Source organism: Triticum urartu, unplaced genomic scaffold (assembly GCF_003073215.2).
Source record: "Triticum urartu cultivar G1812 unplaced genomic scaffold, Tu2.1 TuUngrouped_contig_5933, whole genome shotgun sequence".
Lineage (NCBI taxonomy): Eukaryota > Viridiplantae > Streptophyta > Magnoliopsida > Poales > Poaceae > Triticum > Triticum urartu.
In genome coordinates, this window is record NW_024116649.1 from 1 (window position 1) to 15,105 (window position 15,105).

Sequence of the window (15,105 nt, forward strand, 5' to 3'; positions counted from 1 at the left end):
GGGGCACCGAAAAATTAATTGCTCACATCAAATCCGGTGAAAAATCTACATTCATGCATTTATGTGATTAAAATCCAACAGAAAAAGGTAATCAAACTTATGCCATGCTCTTCAAAGCAGAGCATATGACCATTGGTAATTCCACACCAATCAAACTTAGATGTAGACGCGGGTGCTGGATAGGTTGAAACTTACACATAGTCTCGTACCACACCGAAAGTGCTACAAATCCGATCCATGACGAAGTACACAAAAGAGCAAGCATATATGAGCTGCTCCCAAGTTCAACATGGCATCTATGTCTATGTATAAATAGTCCATGCCACGCCTGTGGAACGTGATGACAACAAGATCATTTTCCTTCAGTTCAAGCTGACCGACACACTTCGGAAAACCTCCTTGTATGACGAGTCTGCCATCGTTTGCCTTTTTGAATGAAGCCGCTACAAGGGCTCCTGTATCGTCATGCAGCAGAATACTCCCTGAATTATCCATATGGCCCGTTTTGCTTTCAATAAGATCAACAGCCTTCTTCGGAAGCCTCTTTCAAATACAAACAACGACATTCAGAGATGAGTGGTCAGCCATTTACTAAATTTGACTTACGAAACAACTTTTTGTTTTGTCAAGATAATAGAGATACGTTTACTAACCATGTAGCCACCTCTAATGTCAACACCAGTCATCTTGTGTACAAAGATGCAACATATATCTTCCAAGGGGGTGAAAGCACGTCTGATCATCTTTCTCATCTCTGGAAATTCCAACCGTATCCCCCTAGTGTACACACACTGGTCGACGAGCTCGCGATGCACAAGGGATAAGCCATTCAGAGCTGCCAAAACCACAAGTTTTATAAGCCATGACGAATAATTCAGAGAATTTAAAATACTCAGTAAAGAGTGATAACTCAGACTCGCAGATTTGATGCCTTAAACTTACCGATATAAGGAAGTGGGGTTTGCCTTATGCCACCCATCTCAACTTCCACGAAAAATCTTCCATCACCGCGAGTAAGGCATATATACACCATGTCACCAGGCCGCACTGCGTACTCGTCAAGAAACCTCTGCCAGCCAGGTCCATGAATCCTGGTCCGAATAGCCCCATGATCGATCATGACTTCATACTCCAGTTGTTCTCTGGTTACAAAGATTGGCGCACCCACGGGCTTATTCTCTCTGGCCACAACGGATTGCACATGTTCAATATATGCGCCGAGCACTTGCCTGTTGCAGCATGGAACAAACTGCAAAAGTTGTGACCCAAAGATGGCAGTTGGTCAAGCATATCATAAATCGCTCAAATTGTTGAAAATATCAGAGAATTGACTCTTGGAAGAATTTGGCACATAGGGCCCGCAATACTTGTTTCCGATATGGTACTGCTTGCGAATTCCATTCGGCCCCATCCAGGATGTTATAAACTTTGCTAACACTGATATTATTGCTATAGGGAGATTCTTGATGAAGTCGAATGCAATAGGGTCTATGGTATCATGTGAATTCCACTGAATTTTGTATACCTTGATTCAAACACCAAAGTACTCCCCAGGTCAAATAATATAGGAGTGTTTTTTGACACTAATGTGGTATTAAAAGAAACGTTCTTTATTATGGAACGAATGGAGTAAACAAGATTTTCAGAACAGTCTTCTTGAACACATGTAAAGCTTCAGGCCGATTCATACAGTACTCCACAAAAACACATAATTTTTATTGTGTCGACGAATTATTACCTGTTCTTCCATCCAGGCACAACTATGAGGTTTTCAGAATCAGGAGCAGGTACATGTGGATTACAAACAGGGCCGTAAGCACATGAATTAGCGCCCCTCAATGTAGCCGGAGGCGTTATTAATCCGGTGTGCACACTGCACAAATGAGACCAGATTATTTGAGGACATGAATGAGCTTAAACATGAGAACTGACATACAACTGATTTAGCTCCGAAACAAGATAAATCATACTTGGGGTCTGCCGTCGCATCTCGGATATGCGCATCTTCCGGGATTCTCGAGCGCTCCCTTCATTACCGGACTGCCTGAGAAGATTGGATTGCCGGCGGCGGAGTTGGATCTGTGGCCCGGCACAAAATCCATATTGGAAGGGGATTCATAACCTCGCAGGGGAAATATAGCTCAATTGGAGCCCACCCCAGACGAGCAAAGCGAACAGTATTGCAGGTTGATTGATTATTAATTGGTACCTATCGCCGTCCGCCGGAGTGATTTCCAGTCGGCTCCGCGCCGGCGCCATGGAATCGCCTCCTTGCACTCCGTCCATTGAACGATAAGTCAAGGAACGAGCAGGGTGGTGTGTATAGTGAGTCGTGAGTCGAAGTCACGGGTGCGCGTCGGTACATAGGAGGAGGTGGAGGACAAAATTCTGCAGAACCTACGATGGAGCAGTACCCCTATGACATCAATGACCGTAACAGCCATCTGCCACGGTAACGTGTGCACTAAAATGGGATTCCGTGACGGGCATCTTGAGGTACAGAGCGATGATTCAACCGCTACGATAGCGCGGCCCCGACGCAGCTGCTCTAAAAATCCGCGTCCCCTCTACCATCCTGGCGAGTCGCACGGCTCCAACCCTCTCCCGCCCTCATCTCGTGCTCCCCATCCCTTCATCCTCTTCTGCTGCACAAATACCAGCGAGATCCTCGCGGAGCACATCGATATCGTCGTCAACCTCGCGGAGCTTGATCTGGAGATCATGGCCTCTCACGGCCTCCTCCTGGTCCACAGATACTCCCAACTCTCAAGTGGCGGCATTGAAAAAAGGCATGTTTTTTTGTGCTCGAACTTCTTGTTTGTCCCCTTTGATTGTTGCTGGATGTGTGAGTTTGTGGTTGTTCGGGCTTGAGAGGCCGTCAAGCTGCAAAAAGAGTAGTAGCCAGATTACCGTACTAATTTTCATAGATTACTTACCAGGACCTTGACGAATCCAATTCTTTCTAGTTTGTCTGCTGATGTATATGTTATCTTTTTTGTTCCTAGCTGCAGCCCTCTGAATGTAATGTTATTGTTCTTAATTTCCCCCTCGCCTGCTCCCTGATCCGGGCCTGCTCCTAATCAAATTTTTTTTGTTTGGTTTCCTGTGTGATGCATTTTGGATTTGACGATGCAGGTGACTAGCCTTAGATGTGGTCTGATGTCCCAAGCTTCTGCCTCGAGGTCGCCATGCTTCACCAAGAATCATGACGGTGCTGCCTTGTGCTCGCCATGCGCAGAACTGCCTTCTGCTGTTCTTGCTTCTTCCCTATGATTTTTTAGTTGGTTGTCTTGAAGAGGGAACGACAAGCTGCAGCGGCCAGAGTAGTAGGAGCAACAGCTTCAACTCCCACGGCACGGTCTACATTTTTCTGCACTGATGTATTTGTTATGGTCCAACTGAATTAGTTTTGACTGAATCTTACTCTCTGCAGTCTGAGAATTGTTCTCTAGTCAAACTGCACGTCAACTGTTTGATGGAATGCCAGAAAAGAATGCACGGTCTTTTTCCTGGCTAAATTTTACTCTGAATTTTACGCTCTGGTAGAAATCAGTTCCTTTCCGAGAAAATGAAAAGCTTAGCTCCTGGCTGGATGGCTTCTACTACAGCGCACAAAGCTTGTTGACTGCGGTGCTACCAGTCTAATAGACCTAGCTTATTTACTAAGTACAGTATTTCGCTTTAAGCTACTCAAATGAAAAGTTTCTGCATAGTAAGACATGTGAATAGAGAAAATGTTAAAAAATACATTAGCTACTAAGTACTGTACGTATTTTAGGTAAGCAAGTAACTTGATGAAACGGACGAGGAAGTTCTGCACGGAGAGCATGGACACGCCAACGGCCGCTCTCTGAATATAGGCGAATTCGGCGAGGATGGCTTCCTTCCCTACGTCTGAGATGGTGAGTGCGGTGGCTCGGAGGCGATTCCCTCGTCCGACCATGGCCTGTGTGGACTCAATAACGCGGTGGGGCATGAACAGGCGGTTGTTTGGGTAGGAGGTAAACGACATGGGGGAGCACACGTTCTCCATGGATGGTGTGGGTTGTGTTGGTTTCTAGCACCGCAACGTTTTTCACCCAAGGCTGATGTGTGCTTTGGTAGCTCCCAGCTAGTACTCCCTCTGTAAACTAATATAAAAGCCTTTAGATCACTATTTTAATGTTCTAAATACTCTTATATTAGTTTACGGAGGGAGTACTTGGTTAAAACAAATGCGTCACACACACAGGCTGCTGCCCGCTACAGTCTGACGGCGTGCAACACCCATGGTTACACTAAAGCCGTGAAACCAGGGCACGCGGTCCCATGCGTTGGTGTATGAACAGGACGTACAGGGGCGGCAGTACGTGTCAGACAGACTCAAAATGGGTACGGCGCGCTTGACAATGACACACGGATACGATTCTGAACCTGACCATTTGTGGTATAATACATTTTGACCTAGAATCAGGAGGAATCACAGGTGGCCAGTGGAGATCTTGTATCCGTATCGCACGCTCATGCATCTTCTTTTCACCAGTAAACGGTGCAGCAACGATCGCAGCTGTTCAGTGAACAGATGCACATATATATGTGGATAACCAAAAATAACATCAACGTAATTAACTAACAACAACATCCTTTTTTTGCAGGGATAGCAACATCATCTATAGATGCCAAGTACTGCTTCTGACAACCACAGATCGCTGAAAGCACCTACAGACAGGCGCCTCAACACGTCCTCCGCCGCTTCCTGACAATGGTGGGTTGGATGCATGGCGGCTCCGGGGGAAGATTGCTAAAGCATTCCGGATCGCAATCGAGCTGTTGGAACACGAGGCGGCGGCGAAGGCAAGGAGGCACGCCAAGGAGAAGGAGCACTTGCTCCGGAGGGCTAGCCGGCGTGCTGATGGACCTGTCGGACGACGCGTAAGACGTCAGTGATGAATCAAGCTCTGACGACGACGACGACGACCCTCCGGCGGATGACGCCTATACCGACAGCCAGAGCAGCACTGTCGACCGCAATGGGAAGGGGTCGATGAGAAAATGGTGATTTCCTCCATCCTTTTTCCGTATAATTTAGTTATTTTTTCTTATGTCTAAGTATTGTCCGATCTATGGAAACTGTTTATTTTGGTTGTTCGATGATCCTATCTGTGAATTATGCCTGACTTCAGTAGGTTTGTTGCTCGGGCGTTGATCTACGTAGATTAAATTCCGTACGTTGTATGGTTATGAGGGACATAATTTATGAGACACAGCCACGGACGCACCAATATGAGGAGTGCTGGATTTGGTGACCGCGCTTGTATATGCTCTTATTGGTAAAATCATCGAGCAAACACGCAAACAAATAGAATGGTAGATCAAGATCAACTGACTAACACGTGCGAGGCAAAGGCGACAAAGACTACCACCAAGAAAAGAGCGACATGCCGATGGAAACGCCAACTACGGTCATGCTGTTGTTCAGAAAATATTGTACCCTCCCACTCTAGCTTTTTTTTGCTTTGTGCGCGTTGGTCTACATGATAGAGAACTAGAGAGCAAGTGGGTGTTAAGTAGATAGAGAGAGCGATAGAAAGCGGATTGTTATCGGGTGGGAGAGCGGTATATGGTACAACTTCATTGTTGGATTTCACGCGAACCTCATCTTACATTGTCGGAACAATGCACACCCACCCGAGGGCGCCCTTTTTTGTGCACGAGAACCTTCTCCATAAGGTGGATGTTGCACCCACCAACAATATTCGACACCGTATAAGTTTTTTACGATGCGTGCACGTTAAATCCGATGTTAAAGGACTAGAGAGGGAGGGAGGGAGGGAGAGAGATCACTGCAATGCTTACATTACACAAGAACCTTCGTCTTACATTGATGGAACCATGCATACCCACCAGAGGGCACATTTTTTTTGCGCACGAGAACCTTCTCCATAAGGTGGTCGTTGCACCCATCGACAACTTTCGACGCCGTATGAATTTTCCATGATGTGTGCGCGTTAAATCCGATGTTAAACGACTAGAGAGAGAGAGAGATATCACTGCAAGGCTTACATTACACAAGAACCTCCGTCTTACATTGATGGAACCATGCATACCACCCGAGGGCACCTTTTTTGCGCACGAGAACCTTCTTCATAAGGTGGTCGTTGCACCCACTGACAATGTTCGACGCCATATGACTTTTTTTACGATGTGTGCCCGTTAAATCCGATATTAAAGGACTAGATAGAGAGGGGAGGGGGGAGACAACTAAATATAGCATCACCATAAAACTTATATTACACAAGAACCACCATTTTACATTGTCGGAACCATGCATACCCGCACACGGGGCACCCTCTTGCATGTGAACGCGAACCTTTCATATACTGATGACGTTGCAACTACTGTACTTTCCACACCATGCATTTTTTCTGGACGACGATGTTGTGTTGTAATGCCATGTCAGTTTCTAATTGATTACATAACCCATTCACAACGTGTCATCACATTGTTAGATTACACATAACCTCCATTTTACATAGTCAGAACTACTTCATCGTTAGATTTTACACGAACATCCATTTTATATTACTAGAACCATGCTTACCCCCGACTGAGGGAACCTTTTCTTTTGCACACGAGAACCTTTCTTGAAGGTGTTGTCGCGGGTACTCACAGTAGTCGGGTTGCTCCGGGGCAAAATTGATGAGTTTTTCTAATAAAAAATGAAATTGTTGACTCGTTAGCCACTATCTACATAACCGAGTTATTGGGAAAGCGCCACGTGACCATTATGAAGGTGTCAGTCATATTTGAAAAGAGTTCGTGATGCACAAAAATAAGTCCATCCTGTTCAATACCGGATCCATAAGATGTGCACATCTTCTCTCTCTGTTGTAGTCATATAGATTAGCACACGAATCAAATGAAGACTGAGAGGGGGGGGGGGGGATTTAGACTGACTATGTGAGTGTGTGTGTGAGAGAGGGAGGTGAATGAGACTGATAGAGTGTGCATGTGTGTGTCTGTGTGTGAGAGAGAGGGGTGGTTGATGTAGACAATCTTATACATAGAGCTATTGATATGCATATGCATAGAGAAATAAATTTATGAGTTTTTCGGTGCAAAGAAATAAAATTGTTGATTCTGTGGCCATGTTCTACATACCACAATTATTGAGAAAGCGCCAAGTGACTGTGACAAAGGTGTCGGTCATATTCAAAAAGAATTCATGATATGCAAAAATAAAGTTCACCCTACTCAACACGAGATCCACAAGACACACGTATTTTTCCTCAGTTCGCCCTACTCAAGACGCATCAAAGTCTTATTCCTCGATGCGAGCACTGGTCGCACCTGCTCCAACTTTCTACTTGGCAGAAATGCAGGCAGCCTCTGTCTAGCAACGGCAGGCGAATTCTAGGAAATCCAATATTCGTGGGAACAAAGAGCTAAATACGAGGCAGCCTCTGTCTAGCAACGGCACGTCACGGCAGCCGTGTCCAGTCGTTGCCTGCCGCTCCGCCTCCTCCTGCGCGGTTGCGGCGGGGCAACAACGCAGGCCCGTCAATACAGGCGTAGCGGCAGTGCGGCGACGACGCCGACTCCTACTTCATGCGACATCCGATTTGGATGCCATGGGGACACGGGCTCCTCCTGGATGATGGTGTCTTTGATCTGGACGCCGTCGTGGCTGCATTTGCACGGTAGGGGACGCAGGCTCCTCCTTCACCTGTTGGAGTGGGGACGCCGGCTCCCACTTCCCATGGTAGCGCAGTAGGGACGGTGGCTCCGTCATTATCTCCGTTTGACAGGTGAATTCCCCGACCGTTAGAGTGGCCTCCGAGAGGAGGCGTAGTTGTTGTGGCGGTCGCTGCTCTTGGGGAGGGGGAGTCTGGTCCTCCTCGCCGGAGGAGATGACGATATCCTCCTTGCCGAAGGAGCCAACCGCCGTACATGTGGAGGGGCCCATAGAGCTTTCACCTTCTCCGCCTGCTGGGGATTCTCTGGGAGGAGTAGGGGCTCAGAGAGGATGAAGTGTGGATGTGCATCGCCAGCGCACGACTTAAATAGCTGCTTCCAGGCCATCAGAAGGGCCGGTCAACCCGCTTTAATGCGGCGCAACCATGCTTTTAAATAGCGTGCTATAGCGTTTAGAAGAGGTCATGCGCTATGGGTATTTGGTCAAAACTTATGAACAAATATTTTAAATAGCGTGCTATAGCATCGCTATAGCGTTTAGAAGAGGTATGCCGCTAAGACCCTTAGTGCGCTATTTAAAACTATTGGCGCAGTGGCTGGAGTTGGTTTCTCGCGACGCGGCCGGGTGTGGTGCGGAGAGGAGATGGAGAGCGGAGGAGGGTGGATGGATGCGGTTATGTTGCCGGCCTGGGGTTTAAATAGTGGGCGGAGGGCTGGCCGGGCGGTGAGGTCCTTAATGGTGGGTGGTAGAGGAACGCATGGGTGGTGTCATAGTAGGTTCCTCGGCAATCATGTACGTTTAATGGAGGGAGACAGATGGAATGATGCCGTTTGAATGCAGAGAGAAGTTGCGTGCGCCAGGAAGTGGCACATCCGGTGCTCTCGGTCGGCGCACCGCATCATTGCCGGCTCAAGTAAGAGGTCATGTCCGTCCTGGGCCGACATGAATGCGGTGTTGACGCTGTGTAGCGGTGCTGACCACCGTCTGCCGGCGCACCGCTTCAATGCCGGCTCGAGTAAGTGCTCGTGTTCGTTCTTGGCCGACATGAATGTGGTGTTGATTTTGTGTAGCTGTGCTGACCACCAACGTGCGGATAAGCATGCGGCCATTGGAGAGGGTTTTAGATGGGCCACGGTTGCCCGACGTGGTCGTGGCAGCAGTCCGGACGCCCGCAGTGCCAACCTCACTTTATTTTTAGTTTGCAGAAAAAAAAGTGTGTCCAGACCGTCGAACAGACCGATGAAGAACCATGTTCAATGAAAAAACATGTTCGTACCACGCCATCCAAACGGTTGGGGCGGTTCGAGGATTCGCGTGAAGATGCCCTAATAAAAAAGACCCTATCCAATTCTACGGTAGGGTTTTAGTTTTTACCGTGATGGGTGTCAGAATAGACACGAGATTTACTGAAACAAAGTCAATGCTCACCCCCCGAAACAAGACGCCCGGCCCGTGGCTCATGGAATCCGGGGTTCAGAGTTTGTCTGTCATCGTTTTTGTCGGCCCTCCTTGAAAGTTATTGCGCAGACAGCAAGGGGCGGCCGGTGATCGCACTCACGCAGCGGCTAAAGCCAAGCGCGACCACTCTTGTGAAAGCCAAGCAGACCATTCGATGTCTGCTCCCCAAATACAAGAGGTTTAAGCGCAGCCGGAAGATCGACAAACACGTTTGTTCATAGGGCGGCGGCACACAGAAATCTAATGCTCGCAGGACATTAGCGAAGTGCCTGTCGGCACTGTTCGGAGCAGAAGATGATTGCTCGTGGGCGGCTACGGCCAAGTCCCTCCGACGGATATCCATTTGCCTCTCTTTGTACTGTATAAAAAGAGCAGTTTGGTCAGCAACAAAAATACATCGCATGCTTACTGACAAAAACGAACCAGAAGGGGTGGAACTTGTCATATATGCAATGGAGAAAGTGGTGAGTAATGTCGTTGTAGTTTGTCCACTGAAAAACAAGACATGCCAACATTGTTGTTCAGAGGTAGACACGCAGCAATCACCCCCAAACTGACCAAATGCATACATAGTTTTTGTCTGCCACACACCTTAAGGAGTACACCTGTACGTGCATGAGGGAATCCCGCCTCCTAATAGAGCCATTAACTATTACGTAGTCACCATTGCTGCTTGTGTTTTATAAAGTGATTTTTTTCAGAGGCGAGCCGTTACAGACGACACTTTATAAAACAAAGACATATCTGCATCACACGCGCTTACCTGACTAAACCCAACGCTTGCGTGTACTCTGAGTCGATCGTCCTGAAAAGCGACAGATGAATGGTTATTGAAATTGCCCACGTATTTGGAAAACATGATCAATAATGCAAGTGCCGTCGACCGTCGTCTAGAATGAAGTTAATTTCTTCTGTCAGATCCCTACGGTTCCATCCCACCAAGCAGTCGCGCCTACAAACAACATGGGCGTAGGAAGTTTTTTTTTCCAGTTAGTATGAAAACTACCAAAACCGGCACGCTTCGTTCTTGCATACCGTGCTGACATGCATCCCATGTATTGACAGGACCCCACCATACTGAAGCGAAGGAATTAGCATGGAAATTTGGTTCACATTCAGAGGCACCAAGTTGTTCGGCGGATCGAGGTACTGGAAACAAAACTAATATTCAACAAAAAATCTTCCGTTCATAAGCAAAGCGGCTGAACCAATGAATACGCACCTGCTGGTAGCTGTGGTGGATCTCTGCAACACCACCGGGCTGGACATCCTCGCCAGCAGGGACAATGGCGCCTGCAAATGCCGCACCATCTTCATTTAGCTAGGCGAAGCCGGCAGGATTTACATGTCCAGTCCAGCACGTTATAGTCCATTTACTAGTCCAGAAGGTGCCGAAATTTGTTCAGTTGGCTATACGAAAATGGAAGCTTTTACATGTCCATCCAGCACGCCGCAGCTCAGAACCTTTTGTAAATTACCATCATCAACCGATTGAAATGATTGCCCGAAGTAGCTCTTGTCTGATCCCTGCGTTTGAGAAAAGCACGGCTCCTTTTGTTCTGACCACGCATGCAAAGTCAGAGTGTAGGTTGCCATTACGGGGCTACCACTCCAGAAAGGTGCAGCCTGGCATTCCTCCTGTGTCTTGGCCAAATTCAACAAATGGCAAAATCAGAACCTTATCCACCAAAGGTGCGGATCCCAAAGCGAACGAACGGTTCTGATAACAACCATCCGAGCTAGTGTGGATAGCAAATCCATGCTTTATATAGGGTCGCGCTATTTGTCACCCTGTGTGAGGAATACTCATTCTTCACTCCCTCTATTTTACCATCAATGCACCGTAATTTTACGTTCCGTAAGTTTTGTCTTATTTCCGACGTAAAAAGAGACCGTAAAAAAATATAATTATCGTAAAATCTTTTTTATGTAATATAAAATTACAAACATAAAAACATAATGTAAAATACACATAAACTATAAATTTTCTTGTCTTATGACCTATATTTTTATTTTTTGTGTCAAATTTTATGTAGTGAATCAATAGAAATGTAACTATTTGAACTCAAAACGTAATTTAATTATGAAATGATCGTAAAATTACCTCGGGTGAAGAATAACTTATTCCGCACCCTGGGTGATATATATATACTATCATTAGCCGTGTGTTTACAAATCCAATAAATAAAAATGACAAAGAAAACAAAAAAACGAAGAACCGATGAAAACCAATAAAAACAAAGAAAACCAATGTATAATGAAGAAGTAAATGAAAAAAAATCAGCGAAACGCAAAGAAAACCGAATTATAACAAAGAATAAAAGAAAAAACTGAATAAAACCAATGAAGAAATACAAAAACAAAGGAAAAAACAAGAAAACCGGACTAAAACAATGAAAACAGACAAAGATAACCAACAGAAGAAAAAGCCTGGTCAAAAACATTGAAAAAAAAGACAAAAAGCACAGGAAAAAGCAAATGAACTACTACAGTAGTGGGCACACCTGGCCGCGCTGCCCGTGAGGCGATGGTAACATATATCTCACTATAAACCAGACATAGCTTCCGTGCGGGCGCTTGCTTCTGTACTATGTTAAAAAAAAGGTTGCTTTCGTTTTTTAGCAACACTTGTTTCTTTTTATGTGTCGAGCTACTTGTGCGTAACGGACCATGTGGGCTTGTTCAACTTTGGTCTTTTTTCAGTCTTTGTTTGATCTTCCGCATTTGTTTTCTTTTACTCTTTCTTGTTTTCAATTTTCTATATTTTCAATTTTTCTATTTTCAGCTATTTTTTATCCCATGTTTCTTTATTAGTCTTTTTCTGTCAAGTTTTTTCCTTTTCTTTTTAATTCTAATGACATCAAAATACAAGCGCCCTCTTCGGGTAAAAATGTTTCTTCCATGTGTTTTCAGTCAAATTTTTGTGTGACCAAAGTTTCTACTGGTCGCAACTACAAGCTTTCAAGTCGGGTTGCAACCGTAAGGCTTCAAAATTGGATCACAACTGCAAGTTTTCAATATGGCTGTAACTGCAAGCTTTCAAGTCGGGCGTGGCAACTGCAAGTTTTCAAATGGTGTCTCTACTACAAGTATTCAAAGAGGGTAGTTTCAACTTGGATCACAACTGTAAGTTTTCAAATGAGCACAACATATGAAATAACAATTGTTGTTCTTTTAAGAAGTTCATGGCCTTATTAATGCCGCAAATGCAAGTTTATAAGTCGGGTCGTAATTGCAAGTTTTTAAGTCGGGTAACAACTGCAAGTATTCAAAGAGGGACGCAACTGCAAGTTTTAAAATGAGGTAGCAACTACAAGTTTACAGGTTAAGTCGCTACTACAAGTTATTAAGGAGAGGCGTACTTATAATTTTTTAAGAGGGGTCACAACCGCAAGGTATCAAGGAGAGGCACCATTGCAACTTTTTAACAGGGGGTTCAATTGTACGTTTTGGGAGGGGTTGCAGTTGCAAGTTTCACAAGGGTCGCACTTGCAAGTTTTTTGCACACAACAATCCAAACTGCAAGGGGTACTATTCAGTCGTTTTGCGGTGATATTACTGGCCATTTTTGTGTGCATACCAAGTACAAAGAAAAAAAGAAACTAAAATCCCTTTTTCTTTAAAAACTGAACAGTTTCAAAATGTCACACAATTCCATTAATATCGCCATAGTACTTGACAGTGGACATATGTCATTTTAGCTAACCTGGCGAGGACTAGCCATCCATTTTCGTGGGGTTGCTGGTTCAATCCTTGCTCCTATCGATTTTTCTTTATTTTCATTTGTCTAAAGCACATTATTGGGCCGGCGAACGGGACAATACGTACATTTCTCCAAGTGTGTTAATTGGACAGATAATGAAAGCGGGCTACATCAACAATAGGTTATGTCAGCTAATGTCAGATGAATGAGATGAAATTATATCTAATCTAGATGAGTTCTAGGCACTCCGAATTGATATTAATTTAATTTGCCAAAAACATTGGGACAATCTTAGAGCGTGTTCAATTCGTAGTATTTCAAAAACATTAGAAACACATGACAGGAGCGAGTCAGTTCCAACAAAAGCTTATTTGCTAGCCATGGAAGGCAGATGCAACCGTAAGAGCAACTCTACTAGATTCGCTATATCTGCGATTGACATCCGCCGTGCTTCATATGGATATGGAGTCCGTGGCGGTGTGCATAAGCACATAGTTGCTATAATGCGACCTTCATATCTTTTCATTTCATTTATTTGGTATTTCTTGTCACTTCCTTAAAAACTCCATGGGCAATTTAACCTCAAATTAGACATAGTAAACACATGTTTTTAACATGAAAAATTAGAAGAAACTATAATTAAAATATAATAGTGGCCAAAAATTCATCGGACTAACAATAAACCCAGATGAAGAGTATATGATACCATGTACTTAGAAGCAAGTTCTATAACCAAAAACAAAGCACCACAGGAGAAGTCCACCATCAAAGTTCAATTCAGCGATCTGAGTACGCCTACATGTCTCAGCGCAGTGAGTATTGTCGAGTGGCATTTGCACAACTAGAGCACATGCTAGTCGCCGTTGCTCCTAACATGAAAAATAACTCACTATTACAGACACCAAAAAATGCACTCATGAGGGTGCTCGCTTACAGAAGACCTGTTCAAAGGCCCGCACAAAATCATCATTGTCTAGTTTTATACTACAATCATCATCAGAGTTGTCATCAACGAAGGCACGTCCCGCACCAGGCTGGCCAGTCTCGTATCCGATAGGAACGGCAGGGTGCCGCAGTGCATCCATCCCCTGATTCTTGCATGCGTAATAGAGGCCTAATAACACGAGTTATGCAGTTCAACACATTAAACCCACTTTGACGAAACCTAGATATTTATCACTGAATATGAAGTAAATTTGATAAAAGAGAGGAGAAGAAATGGCACATACCATCTTTCGACCATACATTTCTTTCACTTGCGCAAAATAGAGAGTTGATGACCACTTGTGTGAGCCAGCTTCCTTCGTCTTCACCGCGAAGTTGTAGCGTGGTGGAACATCTTCTCATGTGTCTCTACACTGAAACACTGGTGCAGAAGCTCGTCTAGTTCAAACTCCACACCCTGAAACAATACCTCATAAGAAAACTTGCATCGAACTAGGAAAAGATTAAAAGAAAAAGCATTAGGAAGTCACACATACTCTCAATCCCTCCCCTTCTATGATGCACTTCTTAAAAGCCTTCATGACTTCCTTCTCCATCCATAGTTTTCCGTTTTTAACGATTTGTTTTGTAGATTCTCCACACCTACAACATATTAGTTAAAAATTGTTGTCTGTTACAAATTGAAGTGTGGTGGGTTTGGGAAATTTCTGGATAACTCTCTTCCTCTCTAGTCTGTACAATACATATACTGATTTACATGGGCCATGTGGGCCAGATTCACACATATACAGCCCAACACTCCCTCTCAAGATGGGTGATAGATATCTATCATTCCCATCTTGTCACACGCAGAATTACACTCCTTGACACTTAAACCCTTAGTTAAACAATCAGCCACTTGTTCTCTAGAGCTCACATAACTTATCCTGATTATGCCATCATCTAACTTCTCCTTGATGAAGAAGCGGTCTATCTCGACATGCTTGGTTCTATCATGCTGAACTGGATTATTAGCAATGCTGATAGCTGATTTATTATCACACCATAACCTTAGGGGATCCTTCCTTATTACCTTTAACTCAGAGAGAAGATTTCTTACCCATAACATCTCACTCAAGCCTTGTGAAATAGCTCTATATTCAGCTTCAGCTGTTGATTTGGACACCACTGGCTGCTTCTTACTTCGCCATGACACCAAGTTTCCCCCAACAAACACACAATAACCAGAAGTTGATCTTCTGTCATCCAAACAACTTCCCCAGTCTGCATCACAGTATCCATCTATATTAAGATGCCCATCCTTCTTAAACCATAGCCCCCTTCC

At 44.8% G+C, this 15,105-nt stretch overlaps 1 protein-coding gene and 1 long non-coding RNA gene across 2 annotated transcripts; both read right to left on the minus strand.

Annotated features, from left to right (window-relative positions):
• Positions 1-32: 32 nt before the first annotated feature.
• Positions 33-3,508, minus strand: LOC125529895. The gene is made up of 6 exons (XM_048694313.1): positions 2,210-3,508; positions 1,971-2,079; positions 1,739-1,873; positions 943-1,249; positions 654-835; positions 33-543 (listed from the first exon to the last, which is right to left on the minus strand). The coding sequence occupies exons 3-6, from the start codon at positions 1,748-1,750 to the stop codon at positions 223-225; spliced, it is 822 nt and encodes a 273-aa protein (XP_048550270.1). The 5' UTR covers positions 1,751-1,873; positions 1,971-2,079; positions 2,210-3,508; the 3' UTR covers positions 33-222.
• A 10,081-nt stretch (positions 3,509-13,589) lies between these two features.
• On the minus strand, positions 13,590-14,423 carry LOC125529894. Its single transcript, XR_007292760.1, has 3 exons — positions 14,318-14,423; positions 14,066-14,238; positions 13,590-13,950 (listed from the first exon to the last, which is right to left on the minus strand). It is a non-coding gene; the product is annotated as an uncharacterized LOC125529894 (long non-coding RNA).
• Positions 14,424-15,105: the final 682 nt, after the last annotated feature.